At 53.6% G+C, this 21,184-nt stretch overlaps 1 protein-coding gene across 1 annotated transcript in view; it reads left to right on the top strand.

Moving 5' to 3' along the window:
• NDRG1 (N-myc downstream regulated 1) overlaps positions 1–21,184 on the top strand; it is a 55,227-nt gene that overhangs the window by 10,718 nt on the left and 23,325 nt on the right. Inside the window, exons 2-5 of the mRNA XM_026495378.4 lie at positions 2,602–2,682; positions 5,484–5,519; positions 16,665–16,770; positions 18,708–18,828. Of these exons, the coding sequence (XP_026351163.1) occupies positions 2,620–2,682; positions 5,484–5,519; positions 16,665–16,770; positions 18,708–18,828 (326 nt within the window). The 5' untranslated portion in view covers positions 2,602–2,619. The remainder of the gene's footprint in view (positions 1–2,601; positions 2,683–5,483; positions 5,520–16,664; positions 16,771–18,707; positions 18,829–21,184) is intronic.

Below are 21,184 nucleotides of genomic sequence, written 5' to 3'. Positions count from 1 at the left end.
CGAGCCTCCCCATGGCCCCCAAGGGCTCTAAAAAAAGCAGCAATTCTCAAGTATTTGATATTTAAGAGAGACTGGCCAGTTTTCGACCTGCTGCCTCATGTGGGTTGGGAAGCTGAGTTGTAGGAAGGAAAAGGAGGGATGGGGTAAAGAGGCGTCCCCGGGAGCACGTTTAGGAACCCATCAAGGCTGGGCTCAACCTCCTTTCTGTTCTGAAGACAGTGAGGGAGCCGGTGGAAGCTGAGATACTAATGTGATCCCGGCATCGGGAAGCCACGAGCCACACCAGGCTGGACTCTGGCACGCGCTTGAGTCCATGTGCATGCAGACTTATTTCAAGTGCTTTCACTCTTGGGGCGTAGTGATGATTTAAAAGTGAATTTAAACACAAACATTGCTCCTAATTTGCATCAAACCTGTTCATGTATTCAGCACGCGAGTGTGGTCCAACTTTGGGAACAAGATAGGTGTTCCCAAAACGCGGGTGGGGCTGCCCCGCGTGTAGGAGCCCATGGAATGGGAAGCCCTTACACTCAGCATGAAGGGTGGCGTTGCCAGAGCCCTGGGCTTCTGGAAGGCTCCTTTGGCTGTGTAGGCGAGGTGTCCCACGGGCCAGGGTCTCGGGACCATGAACACGCTGAATTAGCAAGGCCGACAGACCTCTGCTTTTCATGCCTCCTGCCTCCGAGCTGGCCGCTGCCCAGGAATGCTCACAGATATAAAACCGACTTTGTTTTCAGAATGTTCTCGAGCATAGACTCCAAAGGCTGCATAAAGGCATTCTTGTGGGGCTGGTTATCTACTGGGGAAAATCGTGCTGGGGCCCCAGACCAGAGCATCCCAGGGCATCTGCCCACGGAATGCCACGTGTTGGTACAGGGTGGGTGCAGGGGTGGCCCCAGCTCTTTGCCGGCTGACCTCTGAGAGGTGCTTCATGGTGAGGATTCTCGAGGGTTCTAAGAGCTGGGTCTTCAGAGGAGCCCCGGAGCTGGCATTTTAATAGGCCTGCGCTATCTGGCCCTTGTATCTCCGGAGTGGTGGGCAGCTCGGGGCCAGGGTCCCACCCTGGAAAGTAGTGTGAGGAGTTCAGTCAGGCTGTTTTTCACCAAATTTCCTGATTCCAAAGGTCTGCATCTGTGACCTGGGGGTCCCGGGACTCCCCTCTGTCACTTACTCCTTGTCCCACCTTCTTCCACCCTCTCCCACCTCTGCCTGCAGCACTTAACCCCTATTCTGGTGTCACCGCCCCGAGCTTGCTCCCTAGGGAGCTGATGGTGTCCAGAACTCTGCTCCTGCCAGCTCTGCAGGCGTCACCCCCTGATCCTTCTGCCCCTGCCTCTGTTAGAGCCAAGCAGGACCTTCTCTGGCCCATTCTGCTTGCCCATTCCTGCTCCCCATCCTGCTTCCCACTTCCCTGTTCTCACCCTCCTTCCCCTGTGCCCCACCCTGCACCTGCTCTCCCAACCCTTGCTTCCCGTCCTGCTTCCCTGTCACTGCTCTCACCCTCATCCCCCTCACACCCCTGCTCCCCATCCTTGCTCTCACCCCCTCCCCCTTATCCCCTCACCCCACACCTGGTCTCCCCCACCTGCCCCCCATCCTGCTGCCCCATCCCCACTCTCACCTTCCATCCCCTCACCCTCTGCCTCCACGACCTTGCGCTCTCACACCCTCTTGCCCATCCCCTGCTGCCTTGAAAGCCCCTTTTCTTTCCAAATCCTCTGAATGTTTAGTCCTGTAGACCCCTTGGGCTTGAGGTATTGCCTGGCCTGGCCCCGTCCTCGCCAGCACGTAGCAGAGAGCCCTGCATCCCGGTGGGCGAGGTGGGGTCTGCGTGGTCCAGCCCCTGTTAGGGCCAGTCCGAGGATGAAGGGGGGTGAAGCTCGAGCCCAGCCCGCATACGGGGAGCCGTGTGTGACTCTCCGTCCCCTTTTCGTTGTCAGCCTGGGGCTGCCTGACTTCAGGATCAGTGATGTGGGTCTCCTAAAATGCGGCAAGATGTAGCCCTATTTGTTTTGCTTTTGTTGCCCTTGCCTGAGGAGACAGCCCAAAATATCGCTGAGACCAACATCAAAGAGCTTTACCGTCTACATTCTCGATAGCAACAGAGGCAGTAGAGTCAACCGTACTGTCCTCACGTCGTACGGTGGCGAGACCTGCCGTGGTGATCATTTCATAAGGTATAAAAATATCCGGTCACTCTCCTGAAATGAGTGTCAACTGAAATGAATGTCAAATTGCATGCCAATTATAATTTAATAATAATAATTAAAAAAAAAAAACTTGTGAGAAACCTCCTGCGTGGGGCGGTTGGGCCTGGGGACTGCATGTGAGGACCTGGCTTCGAATGTCAATCCATCCGTGTCATCAGAAAGGTAGTTGTGGCCGTGAGCCTTGGTTTCCTGTGCCAGGACATCTCCCCCCTCGCCCCCAAGGCAGGAGTGGCATGGGGCGGGTGGGTTGGGCAGTCTTGCCACTGTATTGTGCTGTGTGGGAGGTAAGAGCTGCAGGGCTGAGTGGGGCTCATTCCCTGGCCTCGGATTTGCGTCCTTGAGCCACATCTCTCAGCAGGAAGTGCTGACCCATGGCCTTTGTTCTTTGCAGGCAGGTGACAGCGGGGACATGTCTCGGGAACTGCAGGACGTGGACCTCGCCGAGGTGAAGCCTTTGGTGGAGAAAGGGGAGGTGAGTGGAGACACTCCTGGCTACCTCCCCTCACATGCACACTCGTCCATGGGCGTTGTGGGTGTATAATACAAACACACGTGTGTGCACGCGTGCACGCATGTATATGCACTTGCACATGTCCACTGCGTCCTAGTGTCCAAGACTGCAGACGGATGAGAGGTACCTTGTCCTTGTGGTCAAACATGTCATGTCAAGGAGGCCTCCCTGTTGGAAACAGAAGCCTGTGTCCTCCAGCTTGGGCTGGGATGGTCCATCCTGGGCTGGAAAAGCCTTTACATCTGCACAGTTGGCGTTGCGTTCTAAACTACATTCCCCTCCCGGTTCTTACTGAGCTCTGTAACTGCCTGTGATGATACATCTTTTTAAAAATACAAGGCGCAGGCTCAGAAGTGAAGTTATGCTAAGGCCAATGAAAGGCCTTCAAAAATAATAATTAACATGCACGAAGCACGTCTTGCACGCCTGCCGCGGGGCTGTATTTCATGGCTGTTTCGGGCTAACCGACAGGATAAGACTGTGACTGGTTAGATGCTAGGTTCTATGATCGTTCCCATTTTACAGAGGGGGAAAGGGGAGTCTCGGGAAGTTCATTTTTCCTCCGTCACATAGTTACGAAGCGTGAGGCATGGAGCCAAACCCAGGCCAACTGCCTTTGGTGAATGGCCTGTTCTCTTGGTTCTGCATGTGGCTGCTGTGTCTTAGGTCCATTATTTCGTGGACTTTTCATGACGAATGTGTGAGGCCATCTCCTCTCTCCCAATCATGCAGATGAAGACAGTGGCCTGTGATGGGAAGGGAATCACCCAAGATCATTCAGAACGAGGATTAGAAGCCAGGCCCAGGGGAAGCTGCAGACTGCTTGTTACCATTCTGCCCCGGGGGTCTGCAGATGTTTTCTGTAAAGAGCCAAACAGTAAATATCTCAGGCTTTGCATGCCATTCAGTCTGTTGCAACCACTCAGCTCTACCATTCCAGCATGAAAGCGGCCATAGACAGTATGTGAGCAAACGGGCTTGTTGTGTTCCAATAAAACTTTATTTATAAAAATAGGGGAGGGCCCTCGTTTGCTGATCCCTACTGTTCACTGCACATGTCCCAAATCCATTTCCTCTTGCTTTTGGGGTTTGTGACAGAGTCTTAAAAAGCAAACAAAGAAGCAAACCCTGGGTCATACAAATATATATCAACATGGTCTCATTTCTCCCTTTTAAAAAGCCATATGACAGGGCTCGTGGGTGGCTCAGTTGGTGAAGCATCTGTCTTCGGCTCAGGTCATGATCTCAGGGTCCTCGGATCGAGTCCCGCATTGGACTCCTTGCTCAGCGGGGAGCCTGCTTCTCCCTCTGCCTGCCGCTCCCCCTGCTTGTGCGTGCACTCTATCAAATGAATAAATAAAATCTTTTAAAAAAAGCCATATGAAATCGTATAGCATGCTTTGCTTTACCCATGTAACGATCTATCTTGGAGACCTTTCCAGCGACAGTCCAGAGAACGCTTTTTCCTTCTAGCTTCACAGCAGCCCCCAGAGTTTATTTGACCAGTGGCTTGTCTGTGGACATGTGGGTCTTTCCAGCCCTTTGTTGTTCCCACAGTGCTGCGGGGTATTTGCATCATTTGGACCTTGGATGTCCGTCACTTGTATGTGTGCAGGTGCAGCGGCAGGACAGATTCTCAGGAGTGGCATCCCTGGGTCCAAGGCTAACTGCATTTTTAAACACAATATTTATACTTTTCAGGCAGCCTCCTGGTATCTTGGGAAAATTTTATTTTCGAAACCAACATCCAAGAGGTTATCAATGGCAGGTGGCGTATCTATCTCAAAGTGAATATTTGCCTTTTCTTCCAAGGTTTCGATGGAAGTAAAACTTCCAGTTCCTTACACTGGCTCAGCAGAGTGTTTTTCCTTAAACTCGTTTTGGGAAGTTCTTCCTGATGTCTCTTCTTGATCTGGATGGCCGTTGCACTCTTGTTGACACTTTGAAGACTGGGGTTGTAGGAACGGCTCTTCTGTTCCCTCCTCCTACCAACACACTTGTACACGGAGTGGGCGCCAGGCAGCTTTGCTTCTACCTGAATTTACCAAACTCCCGGATGTTCTTAACCCAGGCCAGGGTGTGTGAAGCCGTTTTAATCTCCAGCAGCAGGGCGTCTGTTACAATCTGGTCTTCCAGCCCTGGCTGTCCCAAGGGGTTTCCCTGTGTAGTTCCTTCCCTTTGTTTGATTTTGCTCTGCTGAGCTGTCTTCCTTCCTGGTGCTTGATGATGGGGTCTGGCTGGGGCTTCGTTTTCAGAGGGCTTTGGACTCCCCTCTCTAGGCCAGAAAGAAAACATGCCAGCAACATCTCTTGGGAATGTTGCAGTCCCTTCTCAGAGCCACATTTCTCACTGTTCCCCAGGGGACTGGGACCCCCGATGATGGGCAACCATGGAAGAAATTTAAGGACAGTGACATGGTCAAGTTTGAGTTTAAAAGTATAACACATGGGTGGAGGCAGGGTAACTAGTTCATAGGCAATTACATTCCTGTATCTCTCAAGCTTGTGGCCAGCTTAGACCTTCAGATCCTTTTTTCACTGGGGCTATTGTTAAAAAGGAATCTGGCTAATGTCTGCTTTTCTGCTGGGCTACTATTCTTTGAGATGAAAAGAAAAGTTTCTCTTTGTAAGAAATTGGAGAGACCCCACAGAGGAGGGAGGGTAGGTATAGACCCAGGGCTTGGAGAGACACGGGTGTCCCAACATTATTTTTTTTTCCCCAGGAAACTGACAGAACTGACCATCTCTCTTGTCTCTCCACAGACCATCACCGGCCTCCTGCAAGAGTTTGATGTTCAGGCAAGTAGAGGGAGTGGCTCCCCTTCCCCCTTCCCTGCTCTGTCTTCTCTCTTTCCTTCTTCTTTCCATTGGTTGAAGATCCGTTGTTCGGACACTGGGGGCAAGTGGAGGGAAGGAAGTTGCGTCAGCTGCTTCTCCACACTCAGCTGCTTCTCCCCGGAAAGAAGCTGGTTTGAGTTCTGGCCAAGGAAGCAAGAGCCTGTCACTCCCTGTGAAGGCAGGAAGGAGATGCTGAGTTGTGGGGCATGTGCGGGAGGGAGATGGGGGAGAAGTTGGGTGGGCTTGGGACCCGGTGCTGGGAGGAAGCTGAGCAAAGGCTTGATGTTCTTGGCTTTGCTTGGAAAAGTGAACCCAGCCTTCTCTGTGGTTTCCTGGCTCCATCCCTGCTCAGGGTTGGCGAGGGCAAGGGGGGTGTGTCTGGAGCTTTGTCCAAGAACAAGTTTTCAGGAGAGCAGGCTGGCTGGTCTTGGCAGAGGGGAGGGTCAGAACCTCAGGAACTGTAAGCCCTGGACTCGTTATCTCAAAGCTGGCATGGGTCCCATGCTTGGGGGACCCTGATGTGATGTGTCCTAAGCAGTGTTGGGTCAATAGCACACCCTGTCTGCTAACTCTGTTGTGAGTTTTTTCCCCATTTTTTTTTTTGGGGGGTGGTGAAATACACATGAAATTGACCACACTAACCAATTTTAAGTGTAGCTTCAGTGGCACTAAGTACATTCAAATGTTGTGCAACCATCACCACTGTCCAGCTCCAGAGCTCTTCATCTTGCAAAACTGAAACTGTGCCCCCAGTAAACACACATTCCCCACTGTCTGCTCCCCACAGCCCCTGGCCACCAGCATTCTGCTTCCTGTCTCCGAATCTGAGTACTTTCTGCAGCTCGTATAAGTGATATCCTGCAGCGTTTAGTCTTGTTGTCAATAGCTTATTTCACTTAACGCCATGTCCTCAGGGTTCATCTGTGCTTAGTGGGTGTCAGAAGTCCCTTTTCTTCTAAGGCTGACTACTATCCCATTGTAGGTATTATGGACCGCATTTTGTTTATTCGTTCATCTGGCAGTGGGTGCTCGGGCTGTTTCCACATTTTGGCGATTGTGCGTAATGCTGCTGGGCGCATGGGCGTGCAAATACCTATTCAGGAGCCCTGCTTTCCATTCTTTGGGGTACACCCCCAGAAGGAGAATTGTTGGATCATATGGTTATTGTAGATTTTGAACACCTTGGTTATGGCTTTGGAGAAGCCTTGAAAGCGTCGTTTATCTGTTTCCTGTGAAGCTAATTCTTCGTGTTTGTATCACTCTTGGTAGTTTGCGAAGCCCTGTGAGGTGCTTCGATCCCCAGGCACCAGTAGCTTGGTGGAGCAGAGAACTGGACGTCCGGTCCCACCTGCCAGCCCAGGCTACCACTTGGCTTTGAAGTTGCCTGGGTTGGGGTGGGCGGGGCGCTCCACCCTCAGGACAGCAGCAAAGTGGTGAGCCCAGAGGAAAGCCCAGCGACGGGCTGGGAGAGACAGGGTGAGGTTCCTGCGCCAGGCCTGCTGGGCCCTCGTGCTTAATCCCAGAGCTGTCCTGGGAGGTGGGAGTATTTTCCTGTTATGATACGTTAGTCATCCTTAGTTGTTGCTGTAGTGTTCCGTGATTCATTGTTTGCGTATAACACCCAGTGCTCCATGCAATACGTGCCCTCCTTAATACCCATCACCGGGCTAGCCCATCCCCCCCTCCCCCTCCCCTCTGAAGCCCTCATTTTTCTGATTGTGCATCCCTATATTGCTTTCACAAATGCCTGCTTTGTGCCTGGCATTGTCTCAGGTGCTGGGGACACAGTAGGGAGCGTGACACACGGTGATCCTTCTTTTCAGGAACTTAAATTCCAAACGGATAGCTCAGCACTATGGAGCCCTGAACACATGCCAGGCATTGCTGGGAGTGCGGTGCTGCTTTTTCTCGGGGCGTGCTCACCACAGTCCCTTCCTCCACAGGGCAGAGGGAGAGCCCAAACACTTGCCTGAAGTCTCAGGGCTCGAAAGGGGTAGGGTGGGGGTTTTAACTCAACCAGTGCCTTTCCAGAGCGCAGGCTCGAAACCACTGCTTCTGACCCACTAGAAGTGGGGGGAAACCAATCAAACACGCCAATGTCGGCTCCTGGAGGGGCTTTGAGGACCATAGCCCCCCCCCCCCCCTCGTGGTGGGGCACTGTCTTAGGCTGAGGGGTTTGGGAAGGCTGTTGGAGGAGGTGACATTGAACTGAGACCTGAATGATAGATGGAGCTAGTCATGTGACCAGGAGAAGCTTAGGGACCCATCATCCCAGCACAGGTAAAACCACACGCAGGGGTCCCTCTGGCTTGGATTCCAAGCCTCCCGAGGGTGAGCTGAGATCTTCTGTAAGCAAATAGGCTCGATCTTAATCAGTGAATCACAATATTGGAGTTGAATTGAGTGCTGAATGATAACTCCGTCAAGGTTGTGGGAAAAAATATTTCTTTCTATAAAACCATATTAATTTGGATTTGGCTCCTAGACCTAGTTGACTCATGATGTTAATGAAGGTTTCCCCCCGATTTCCAGCAGTCTCCAAAATCGTGGGTGTGGGTTGCTGGAGGATGTTCCTTCAGAAGCGGCGGTGTCCTAAAGCGTTCCCGAGCACAGGGCCGGAGGCAGAGGAGGACAGAGCCGTGGTCGATGGTGGCCCCAGTGCAGGGACTCGCCAGCACACCCTGACCTCAGAATTCACACAGGGCTCTGGCAGAGTGTCTCCTGCCTGCTGCGGGCTTCATCGTCCTCTGTCGAGCCAGGCCAGGGCCCAGGCCTTCCTGGGCGCTCTTGCTGATTTTTCTGGGACTTGTCCCATCATCCCTCCGTGGCAGATTAGGAAACTGAGGCTTTCCTCTGGCCAGCAGCTTTTGAAGGGGCCCCAGCGAACCTGGTCTGACCCCCACCATTTCTCTCTTCCGCAATGCGTGACAGCAGTGATGAACTTGGAAGGGCCAATCAGGACTAGATGGCAGCGTATCTTTGCAACTCTGATGGAGAAACAGTCTGGCCAGGCAAATAATCGGAACAGTACTTTGGTGGGCGACCATTTAACCCCCTGTGGGTGAGCGGATGCAGGACTCAAGAGCGGGTGTGCCTTCGTGGCAAACTGCTTTCATCTATTCATTTAGTTGGTTCCTTGCTGCTCATTGAAACGGGGCCCCCAGCTGGGCAGTTCCTTGGGGTCAAGTTTAAGGAGCGCGAGCAGCCTTGCTGTGTGTATCCCAAAGCGGCCGATGTTATTTCTTGAAAACTATTTGGTGCTTCAGCATTTCCACCAACTCAAGCAGACTCTTTGTTCTTTTCCCAAAGTAGTCACGAATTTTTCTCCCCCCTGAATCAAAACACACACCGTAGCCCAGAGCTCAGCGGTAGAAAGCTGCTGGAGGGTCTGCTGCCCGAGCTGCTGGGCAGCCTGCCTTAGGAGACAGGTCAGCTGCCAGAGCAGATAGCATCGTGGCCTTACCTCTTCCTGGCTGACATCACCTTGGTCTGGGCGGTTTGTTTTGGCCTGGGTGATGTTTTGGGGCAAATCGATTGGTACCCAGGCATGGGAGGTTCTGTGATGTGCTCTCGGGACCCTTCTTTGCATGCCTTTCCTGGAGACCCTCTGGGGCCCTCAGAGCACAGGGCTGGGTGGGCTGCTTGGCTGAGGTGTCTTGGCTTCAGGATGGGTGCAGTGTGATCTGACTCTGCAGAGAAGGTTCTGGCGTCAGGAACTAGGCAGTTGTGTTTGCAAATTCGATGAGTAGGGTAGGTGGGAATATTTTGGGTTCCAGCTTATTTTCTTTGGCTAGAATCCTAGAATCCAAGAATATCAGAGCTGGCAGATGCTTTATAATCTAGCTCTTCCCTTTCTGCTCCAGGTGGGGAGGCTTCCTGGAAGGCCACTAAGGGGAGGGGAGGGGGGAAGGGAGTGAATGCAAATTTGCATGCCCACTTATCGTCTCAGGCCTTCCGTGCCAGGGTAGGAATGTTACCCTCTTTTGCAGATGAGAAATCAGTCTGGAGATGTTAAGAAACTCACCTAAGGGTGCTTTCAAGATAATAGCCCTCAATTTTGGCCCATGTGACCCTGAGATAGTAATAATCATGGGGGTCATGATAGCTGACGTCCTGAGCACTATCTGTACCCCAGAAACTGCTGGCCTCTTCCACGTTATGTCCTTAAATCCTTACAGGAGCCCTTTAGGAGAGGGGTGAGTGCCACCCTTGTTTTGTAGTTGAGACAAGGCCCAGAGAAGGTTTCAGGGATTTGCCCTGTGTCGCTCAGTGATGAGATAGATGGCCAAGCCTGACCCAGTCCCCCGGTCTGCAGCCAAAGTCAGAGGCCCTATAACCAGTGGTTGTGGGGCTGGCAGAGTTGTGACCACTGCCCCTGACTCCGCCCCTGAGGTGGGACATTGCTGTGGCCCCAAATGGCCTCTCCTGCTGGATTTGCTATTTCTAATTCCTTCCACCTGGATCTTCAGTTACTCAGATGGTTTGATTTGATTTGGTTTCCATGGGAATCTGTGTCTGTGTGCTCACCAGGGCTCCCTGGGCACGGAGCTGATGTCACCCACTGGGCCTCCGGGTGCGGGTGGCAGGGGCTGGGGCACAGGAGGTGGTGGGCAGCGTCTCCTGGGTCTGGCTCCCACTCTGGAGCCCAGTCTGAGCCTGGTGGAGGCTGAGGGTATGGGGAGAGGTGATTTTTTCCCCTTTTCTTGGAAGCAGATCAGCTTCTAGGGAAAATGGAAACAGTGACCTTTTACTAATTTCTTTCTTTTCCCACAGTTGCTTCTTGTTTTCATGCTCCCTGACTGAAGGTGGGCAGAACTCAGAGGCTTGGAAATCCTCAACCCACCATTTCCCATCCCTGCCTTCCCCCAGCCCCACCTCCCAGCAAGGCCATGGGGGCTTAGAGCCAAGCCCGAGCGACAGATGGCAGAAGCACTCATCTGGGTCGCGGAGAAGTGAGGCTTGCCTCCTCTGCTCTCCTCTGTGGGTTTCCTGGGAGTGCCCTCCTGGGGGGGTGGTGGGAGAGGGGTGCCTCACCCACCCACTGTCCCCGTGGTCGGGCTCTGCTCTCCCTGGGTCTGTCCAGCCCAGGCTGTCAGGCTGACCGAGTGTAGACACTCATCTCCTGGTGTCAAAGGGCGGGTGCAGTGGACAGAAGCGGGTTCTGATCAGCCCTGTCTTTGCCAACTGTGTGTCCTTGGCCGGTGGCCTGACCTCCCAGGGGCTTAGTCTTCTGATCTGTAATCTGGGGGAGTGTCACCACCCCCAGGGGGTGTTGTGAACGTGACAAACACAGCATGGGACGCAGCACGCAAGCCTCCCTCTTCTGGTCCCTGGGTGGATGGATGGCCGGTGCTCCTCCTTCTCTTTTCTCCGATCCGACAAAGACTTCCCTCCTAATTCTTTCTTCCTTGGAGAATTGCGGTCTTTGGTGTGGGCTCCAACTTCACTCTGTATTCCCAGGCTGACGCCCGTCTGCCCACAACAGCTGGTTTCCTGACTCTCTAGCTTTTCTTTTCCCTGATGTGATGACAGCGTTAAAGAAACCGAAGGAATGGGAGGAGCCCCAGGTTCAGCTTTTCGCGGGGGCCCACTCGGCCGGCCGTCAGGACAAGGGGGGCCCAAGGGCTTGTTCTGAATTTTGCCTCTGTTATCTGCAGGTGTGTATGCTGGGGTGCCCAGATGCCGGCTTTTTCCATCTGTGAAATGGCTGCTACAGTGCTTGCTCAGTAAACAGACGACTGTCCTTACATGCAAATAATCTATGTTTCTTGCACACACACACCCCTTCCCAGCATCCTTCCCTCTTTACGTGCTTCTTACTTAATAGAAAGGAGGTCCGTGGGCTAGCCAGGTCTACCCCTTTCCCGCTGTGGGCACCGGAGATGAACCAGGAGGATGGGGGGGGGTGTTACTTACAAAAAGATGGTGGTGGGGCAATCCCTTGCCATTTCTTCCTGAGCCTCTGTTGTCATGACTTGACTTTTTTGCCTGCACGAGGCTTGACTTCATGCTGTGTCTTGACTAACCCAGATCGGTTTTCTTTGCCTGTTGTTCCATCGAGTGCCTTCCGCCCTTGGCTGTGCCTTGACCACGGCTTGTTAGACTGCGGGGAGGGGCAGCCCGGTGCACCAGCTGACTTACATCTGGCTAAGTGTGCCATCCCTTAGAGTCCAGATCATTCCGTGTCTCCCCAGGGCCTGCTGGGAAGGAGGGGGTTATGGAGGGAGGTGGCGGCAACTGGTCTCAGAGCTCCCCTGGATCTCTCAACCAGTTGACTTAAGCCATTGGGACCCCCTTGTGGCTTCACACTGATTATCTGTGGGATAGGCGTCCATAACAAGCAGGATGGAGCCAAGTGCTGCCATTTGCAAAACCCTTCCCAGTGCATCCCACAGTTTTTGTCTTGGGAGCAGCCCTATGAGCAGATGGACTTCTTACTGCCTTCAGTTGACAGCTGAAGGGATTCCCAGTCTAGTCTGGTAACTTGGCCAAGGGCACATGGTGCACGTATCATTAGAATTAATATCCCTCAACAGACGCTGCTCTAAATAAGGAAATGTTTGCTATTCTACTGAATTGGAAGACCTATGAGTGTCACCCAGTCTCAGACTCCTTCAGCTTCCTGCTCTGTCTTCTTGAGCATAGAGTTTTTTCCTCATGTTCATATGATGGCTGCCACACCTCCAAGCATCTCATTCATATTCCAGGGAGGAAGCAGGCGGAAGGGTGAGAAGGGAAAAAAAAAATTAAAAGGCCAAGTTTGACCCTTAAAAAAAAAAAAAAACCCTCTCCTCAAAACTCCAGCAAGTTCTGCTGACATCTCATGAGCCAGAAAAATGAGTCTCTGGACCTCCCTTGACTACAAGGGAGATGGGGGAAGGGAGAATTTTATCAGGCACATGGCTGAGAATTCGGTCATAAAGGAGGGAATAACAAATATTTGAGAGGCCAGCCCACATAGTCAGCCATAGTTTGTAAAGCTCCGAAGCCAGGATTGGCCGCCAAAATGAAATCTTTAAGGAAGATTTAGTGATAAGTGCTGTTTTCACCACCTGCCATCTTGCAAGCCCTGTAGACAGTAGGAATAGGATAGGTACCATTTCGCCACTTACCAGATTACAGGTGGTGTGGACTCTGTAAATCTCAGTGCCCTTTTGGGGCCAGACTTTGTCTGTGGCAGAGCCAGCCTCTCCCTCTGGGAATTGGCCGGCAGGTGGGAGGTGGTGATCAGACAGCTATTTGCCCCATGGTGGATGCTACAGCTGAAAGAACCGGTACGCGGTGAAGGGGCCAGCCCGGCGCAGTGATGTTTGTGCTGAAGCCCTTCCAAGTTGGACACCTGTCAGCTGTACTGCAGTGGGAAGGCAGGTGCACGTCCTGGGAAGGATGGGAGGAGCCAGTATTACTCCTCTGTTCCACATCCAGAGTACCCTAGCACCTGTCTGTGGATGGCGTGTCCCCGGAGATGCTGGGGAGATAGCACGCCATCCACAGTCACATCAGTGGGGTGGCTGACTTAGGGTCACGGTGCACGTTCTGTGTTAAAGGTTTGGTTTCTTCATGTACCATCTGGCACAGAGAGTAAAACAGGTGTCAGAGAGCACACCAGGCTTTAGACTTGGACTGCCTTGGGTTCCGTTCCAGCTGTGTGACCTCGGGTAGATGACTTGCCCTCTCTTGGCCTGTCTCCTCTTCTGTAAGAGAGGTGGAGTTGTGTGCATTCAGAGAACGTTTGTAAATAAATGCTCAGGGCGGGGCCTGAGTCCAATAGGAAGACTGACTTGATGATTATTGCCACTATATTGCCATCTCCTCTGTAGCCTGAGAGAGTGGCTTTCGAGGCTTTTCCAGAGGAGGTGAGAGGAAAAGCTGGGTATTTCTCTGTGGTATGTCTCTGGCTGGATCGGACCCCTATGTGCAGGGACTTCTGAGATCTGCCTCTGAACTGGGGAAGGAGGATGGAGAGCTGGCTGGTGGAGGAACCGTGTGTGTGTGTTTCCAGCCACCATCATAGCCAGAGAGACGACCCTTGGCGAGCCCCAGAGCAGGGGACGTCCTCTCTCAGACAAGGGAACATGAAGTGCACTGGGCACTGGGTTTCTTGGTGCCCTCTCTTTGGGAGGATGTGGGGAATGTGAGGTAGGTTCCCTCCCTACAGGATACTGCATAGTGATTCATCCCCATGGAGACAGAAGGACAGAATGTTCCTTTGGGTCTAAAGAGGACAAAGGCATGTGTTTGTGTTTTAATTCCTCCGTCCAGTCTCAGGTGCAGTCTTGGTTTCAGCCAGGGAGGAGAGAGCACCAGGGCTGGCTTAGAATTGTGTGTGTGTGTGGGTGTGCGTGTGCATGCCCGCAAATGTGTGTGGATATGTGTGCACACGTGTGCTATGCATGTGTGTATGCGTGCACAGTGTGCATGAGTGTGCGTACATGCGTATGCATGCGTGCATATGTACATTACGTGTGTGTGTATGCATGCACGCTTCTGTGACTTACAGAATGGGACTCGCACAAGAAAGATCACATTCGCCTTTTCTCCTGCTCCTACCCGTGCAGGCTGCTGGGCACAGACATCAGAGAGGCCTGCTGGGGGCCAGCACCCACATGAGGGCCCAGAGGACTCGGGGTCTGAAACTGGTTCTGTTACTACAAGCTGTGCGACCTCAATGTCTCCATCTGTGAAATGGGATAGACAGGCTTGCCTGTGGCCCCGGACGTTGGGCGCCCTGCCTGACTCTTGGTGGGCGCTTAGCAAATCTTGTCTCTCACCTAAGGTCCCCCAGACCTGGGAGACAGTGCGGTGCCTGAGCCCCTTCATTGTGTCGCTTCCCCTTTCTGAGACCGGATGTCTTATCCATCCAAACAAGGCGAACCATGGCGAATGTGTCTTCTGGCTGCGTGGAAGCCCGGGCTAGTGGTGAGGTGGCGGGCCACGGCCACCACACTTGCGTGGTTCCTCTCGAGGGGGAAGCGTTAGCACTCAGTGGGGCTCCTCCAGTCCTCGGAGGTTTTGCAGCAGTCCTGGGAGAGTTCTTGCCAATCCTAGAGTTCTGTGAGAGGGAACTTTCCAAGAAGCTCTTAGCCAATTAAGGGGCAGAGGGGAGCCTGAACCCAGAATAGTTAGTGGACTTTCTAGAGAAAGATCATTTATTCTCAGGTCTTTATGCAACAGTTCCAGAGCACCTCCTGTGTGCGCGGACTAGGTGCCAGGCCTGGGGACAGAACGGCAAGCCCCGCCCTTCTCGGACACATAGGTCTGGTTCCAGGGCTGTATGATTTGAAGGCCTCCACAGAGATGAGTCAGCATCAGTCACGCATCCCCACCCCTGCGGGCTGCCAGGGACATCCTTGGTGCCGGCCAGGGCTGGGCGTCCCATATCTGCCACCAACGTGGTACCCAGGCTCCGCGTTGAAACCCGTTGCTACTGTGTACCAAGGACTCCCTTTCCTCCCGGTGCTGTGTTTCAGACCATAAGGGGACCTCCTCTCCTGAGGATCCTGGGGGGAGGTGGCTCACTTCTGTCGTCCGGATAGGGACCCAGGGCTCAGAGGGTTTGGGGAAGGGTAGAGCTGGGATTTGAACCCTGATTACCCCAGGCTGGCAGGGATGCTGCCTGGCCTGGCCTATTTTTAGAGGGCGCCATATGGGTCAGCTGGGGAGACAATGGAGAATGTGACCCTCTCAATGGGCCGTTGTTCCCGGTTGGCTTCAGGGCCAGGGCTGGACCCAGCAGATGACCGTGGCCCCCACTGGGGGCCAGGCTGTTGCTCCATCGTCTGGATTTTTCCAGTGTTTGTATAGGCAAGAGCCAAGTGTCGGGCACCAAGGGGAGGAGAGACGGTGTTCAGGGGACTCCCTTTGTTGGGGTGATGAGGCAGGTGGCTCAGCAGGACCCTTGTGATGGGGAGTGGGCCTGGGACCGACAGGGAGCAGGGGTCCCCTCCATGCCGTGGCCTGTTGGGGCCCATCCGCGTCACCTGGTAAGCACTCACACACCCTATGAGGTTCCAGGGTTCTCCCCATTTCACAGGTATGGTGGAGCCTGGGAAGGCCCCCTCTGGTACCCAGCATCCCACTTGCTTGTTTCAGGGTTCTTCTGAGCGAGGGCTGGAAGCGCCCGCATTGCTTGCTTGGGATGGGGAGGGAAGCGGCTTCTTGCTATACACGCAGAGACTGGAATTGGGGTCTACTTCTTTATTTGTGAGCCAAGTTTCTCACAGGCCTGGGATTGGGGGGCTGCAGGCACAGTCCCTCCTGCTGTGTCCCACGGGCCTCCTGGCATCCCCAGAGCTGCCAGGTCCTAGGCCTGTTCCCGTGGTATGGACTGGGGGAAGGGGCAGCTTGCCCAGCTCCACAAGGCTCCCATCTGGGGGGGTCCGGCCCGTTTCTTCTTCTTGCCCATGTGGGCTGGACACTGACATTCTCTCTCCCACCACTTGTCAGTGACCGATGTTTCACTTTCAGGTTGGTTTTGGGAGCAGGTTAGGGGGCATCTGGAGTGTTCCCTCCTTGGGAAATAAATGTCAAGGGCCAACCGAAGGTGGCATCCTGCGGCGTGGACGTGGTTTGACTCTTCAAGCTGCTCAGAGTATGAGGGCGTAAGAAGCCTGTGGGGAACCCTGAGGCTGACTTGGGGTGGGTCCTGAGTGTGACTCTGGGCAGCTGCCTTGGTTTCCCGGCGCCTGAGTGTCACCGTCGGCCAGCTCAGGGATGGACTGACGTGGACGTGGGAGCAGGTGGTCTAGGAAGCTCAGGCTTTGATGACCTCAGTTTCCCAGATGGAGAAGACAAGGGCCTGTGCAGAGAGGGGTTGGGGCTGGTGCCTTTCCCAAGTTTTGGGTGGTTGATGGCACAGTCTGAGCCAGGACTTTTTCCTCTGCCTCCCAGCTGAGTTCCCCTTCCCTCCCTGGTGCTTGGAGTGGTTTCTCTGGCCTAGAGAGATCTGCGGCCCAGAGGCCAGGGCTCTGCCGACCAAATGACAAACCTACTTGGAGCTTCCTCAAAACACAGTTGGAAACTGGGTGCCTGCAGGCAAGAGTCCCAGCCACGCCAGTGCTGTGAAGCCCACATCACAGACCCCCTCTGTCTCCTGTCTTTCCTCAGGAGCAGGACATCGACACGGTGCATGGCTCCATTCATGTCACGCTGTGCGGGACCCCCAAGGGAAACCGGCCTGTCATCCTCACGTACCACGACATTGGCATGAACCGTAAGTCCCCGGGGGCCTCAGGTCCCGCTGGGGGTGGAGGAAGAGGGCAGCTGGGAAGGGCTGGTGTTGGGGAGTCCAGCTGTTTGTCTTTTACTGGCACTTCCTGGAGCGGTTGCGGGAAGAGAACTTGCCACAGACTGGAAGAGCCTGGAATGCACTACGCAGGGCACAGAGCTGTCTTTGTGCCTGGGTGTGCTGGGAACTCGGGGCCCCCCACTGTCGCCGTGTGACAGTGACATATTTTGATCAGTGTGTACAGTTGGTTTTCTTATTTTCACCAAGTTGTACAACCATCCGCATAATCCATTTCAGAACATTTTTATCACTCTGAAAAATCTGTACCCCCAATCTCCCTTACCCCACCCCCCCAGCCACTGGTCTACTTTCTGTCTCTAAGGACATTTGTTGTAAACGGGATGCTACCATATGTGGTCTTCTGTGACTGGCTTCTTTCATAATCGTTCGGTTCATCCCCGTAGTCGCCCGTGTTACGTACTGCCTTCCCTGGGGCTGAATGATATTTAACCGCGTGCATAGACCACATTTGGTTTTTCCATTCTTCAGTTGAGGAACACTTGGACGGCTCTTGCATTTTGGCTGCTCTGAGTGACGCTGCCGTGAATGTTGACGTCATATTCTTGAGGTCCCCAGGAAGTGTGACCACACGTGGGTTCCCCATTTTTCACAGATGGTAAAGGAATAAGATCGACTGAATGCTTCAGTTGCACAGGGTAGAAGTGAATCTTTCTGTGGTGATTGGGAAGGCACTGGCGGCGCTCAGGTCCAGTCACTCTGCGATCCCGAGTATCCCAAGCCGGACGGTTGTTTTGTGATTGTTCGACAGCCTGCCTGGCTTGCTTGTTTTTCCTACAGCTTTATTAGTACCTTGAGGCACTGATGGCAGTCACTGAAAACCATTTTCTCCTTCATCTTCCCTTCTCTTTTATCCCTCTTTCTCCTCTGTGTGCCCCCGCCCCCCGTATCCATTAGGTACCAGCTCCCGTGCTAGGTATTGGGTATTTGTTACCTTGTTTTACCAGATGCTGGCGAGGAATGGAGTTGGTCTGGTGCTGTTATGCCCCTGTGGTAGAGGCTCACTGTTCTAGTAAGCCAACTGCAGAAACAAAAGCCCCCAAGACCTCTGTGGCTATACACAATATACCTTTATCTCTCCCTCCTGTAATACCTCTGTACATTCTGTGGGACACCTTTCGCATGGTGATTCCAGGACCTAGGCATCCCCTGGGGCCTCAGAGCCTTCTGCATCTGGCAGAGGACAGCAGAGAGAGAAACGTAGAAGAGTGGGCGGCAGGTGCACAGGAAACTGTGAGCTTCACGTGCTATTGGCCAGAACCTGGTCACATGGCTGCCTCTCATTGCAAGGGAGTCTGGGAAATGTAGTCCTGCTTGTGTGCCCAGGAAGAAAAGGGGGGGTGGGTTGGTGACCAGCTGGCCGTCTTTGCCTCATGCACTCAGCAATTGGGAGACTCATTGAAGGCCACATAAGAAGGGAGAGGGTTCATGCTTTATCTCCTGTGCCCCTCCTTGGTTGAGAATCATGTGCCCTGGCCATTACTTCTAGTGTGGGGGTTTAGGAGACCCAGACAGAAAGAAGGCATGCGTGGGCCATCGCAGCCGTGGCTGATGGGGGAAGACGCGGGAGCCAGGAAGGGAGTCTCCTCCCAGCACCGGCTGCAGGTTTGAGCTTCACCGCCAGCATATACGGCAGAGCTTAAGGACCGTTTCCACCTTCATGCCCGCTTGCCTTTTATCACCAGAGGGAAGCGGGAGGAGGCGAGAAGGTCGGCATTCTTCTCGTATGTTCAGTCCTCCGCTGCCAGGGAGTGAAACCAACAAAATGCATCACGTGCCCCCGAGGACCCAGATGTATTCTCTCCTTACTCCTTCCTCTTCTCTCTCCCCTGCCTGTTCTCCAGACAAAACCTGCTACAACCCCCTCTTCAACTCCGAAGACATGCAGGAGATCACGCAACACTTTGCCGTGTGCCACGTGGATGCTCCTGGCCAGCAGGACGGCGCAGCCTCCTTCCCCGTGGGGTAAGACCCGGAGCCTCGTGCCTCGGGAGGCTTGAGCAGGTGGGGCGGGGGCTGGGTTTTTCTTTTATTGCAGTAAGATATATATAAGCCAAGATTTACCACTGTAACCGTCATTGAGTGTAGAGTTGAGCAGCGTTAAGTGGGTTCACACTGTTGTGCAAGCGTCCTCACCGTCCATCTCCAGGACTTTTTCACCATCATCCTAAACTGAAATGCTGTCCCTGCTAAACACGAGCTCCTTGCTCCCTGCTACCACCATCCCCACCCAGGGAGCTAGCTTTTTAATAGGTGTGCATGACCTGCACAGGACTGAGTGGGAGAGGACTTTCTCAAGAAAAAATAGAGAGTTCTAGAAAGGTGGGAAGAAAAAGAGGGAACAATAGGAAGTAATACTGATGAAGTACTTCCTGTGGTCCAGGCTTAGTGTTTTGTTTTTTTTTTTTTTAAAGATTTATTTATTTGAGAGAGAGAGAGTGCTCAAGTGCAGGGGGAGGGGGTGAGGGAGAGACAGTCCCAAGTAGACTCCCAGCCCAGCACAGAGCCGGACATGGGCCTTGATCCCATGACCCTGAAATTATGACCTGAGCCGAAATCAAGAGTCAGATGCTTAACCTACTGAGCCACCCGGGTGCCACCCCCCGCAACTTAGTTTTAATTCACACGGGTCATTTGCACTTAGTCCTACAGCTAGTATCTGTGCCCACTGTTATAGCTCCATTTCCTGGATGAAGAAACTGAGGAGTGGAAGGGCTAAGTACCTTGCTCAAGGTCACACAGCTAGTTTAACTGGCAGGGTGGGAGAGGCTGCTGACTCTAAGGATCATGTTCTCTTTAGCACATCAGGGTCCCTTGTCCCAGCTGTTCAGCTGCCTGCTCCTCCCCAGCGTGCAGCCGGCGCGGCCTTCCAGTGTCCGCTGCGAGGCTGAGACAGGCTTCCTGAGCGCGTTGGACCATGAGTGTCCCGTGGAAGGAGGCAGACCTCTTTGGGGCACCTCCCCCCGAGGCTGTCATGAAACCAGGGTGTGCAGCAGGCTCGTGGCTCAAGTCTCCCAGAAGGGGACTTCTTGACATTCACAAATAGATTTCGTTTTTTTTTATTATTCATGTTCAGAATTATCCTTCATAATTAACCTTTATCAGAGACAGGAGAGGACACCCAGCCACAGGGGCCAGGACCAAAAATTAAAAGCTTCCTAGGACAGTGGGACGCCGGTATCTGTTCACTAGCAAAGTAAGCCAGAGGTCTGTCAGTAAACCCGTCTTTGGAGCAGCTGTTTGAAAGACTTGAGGTAACGCAGTGGCTCTTAGCTCCCCATAGGAAGATTGGAAAAAACATCCTGAGGTTTCCACCCCGTGGAATTTTCATTAAGTTGACCTGGAGGCAAAGGTGCGGGTATTTGCTCTGAGTTAGCAGGTGATTTCAGTGTGTGGCTGGTGGCAGCCACAGCCTGAACGGGCCCTGCCTTGTTTCTGCCTCCTGTCGTTGGGGGTCTCCTGGGCTCTCTAGGGTGTACTCCCTCTGTCCCGAGACTGAGGCAGCAAAGCAGGGATGGGGACCCCGGCCCTGGAGTCAGCTTCCTACATAGAGGGGGGCTTCTGGTAGAATCCTATGGCCTCCTGGCTCTGCATCCAAGCCCAGGAACAGTGAGGAAAGTTGCCACGGGGGGTAAGTGGTTTCCCCAGAATCACCGTTTGGGGGCTGCTGACTGTAAACTGAGCCACGGCCATTTCAGAAGGCAACTGGCTCCATTTATGTGTAGACTTACCAGCTAGGGTCTTCCTGGCTCTTTCCAGAGCTTTGGCCCATGCTGGGTCCCCCACCTAGAATATGTTTCCTATACTCTGTACTCACCTAACCCCCATGCCTCCTTCAGTGTCACCTCTTCCAAGAAGCCCTCTGTAACCACCTGATCAGACAGAACCGGGCTCCTTATTTCAGTCTCCCTCCTGAACACCCACACCTCCCTCACCGTCACCTTTGTCGTAACACTCCCTTGTTTCACCTGGCCCCTATGCTAGACCCCGGGGGTGGGGGGTGGGGGGCTGCTGTACTCACATGGTCTCCCCGAGGCTTCACCAGGAGCCCGGTGTGCGTGAGCACAAATAACTCATTTGTGGAAGGAGCTTCTTCATGTGTATCCTGAGTGCTCGTCCCCGAGGCCAGCCTTGTGGGATGCCTCCTAGTCAGGGTCCTGCCTGCTCCCCCCAACACTGTGGCCCATCCGCCGGTCTTGTGAGGCATTTTGCGGGCTCCCGCAGGGACCTGTCAAGAACCATGGGATGTCTGGAGGAGCTTGCCCCTAACGTGCCGTGCCGTGTGTCCCTGCTTCTGATAAAAAGGGCCAGGCTCTCTGAT

This window comes from Ursus arctos, unplaced genomic scaffold (assembly GCF_023065955.2).
Source record: "Ursus arctos isolate Adak ecotype North America unplaced genomic scaffold, UrsArc2.0 scaffold_6, whole genome shotgun sequence".
NCBI classification, from domain to species: Eukaryota; Metazoa; Chordata; class Mammalia; order Carnivora; family Ursidae; genus Ursus; species Ursus arctos.
This window is presented reverse-complemented; position numbering and strand designations above follow the sequence as displayed.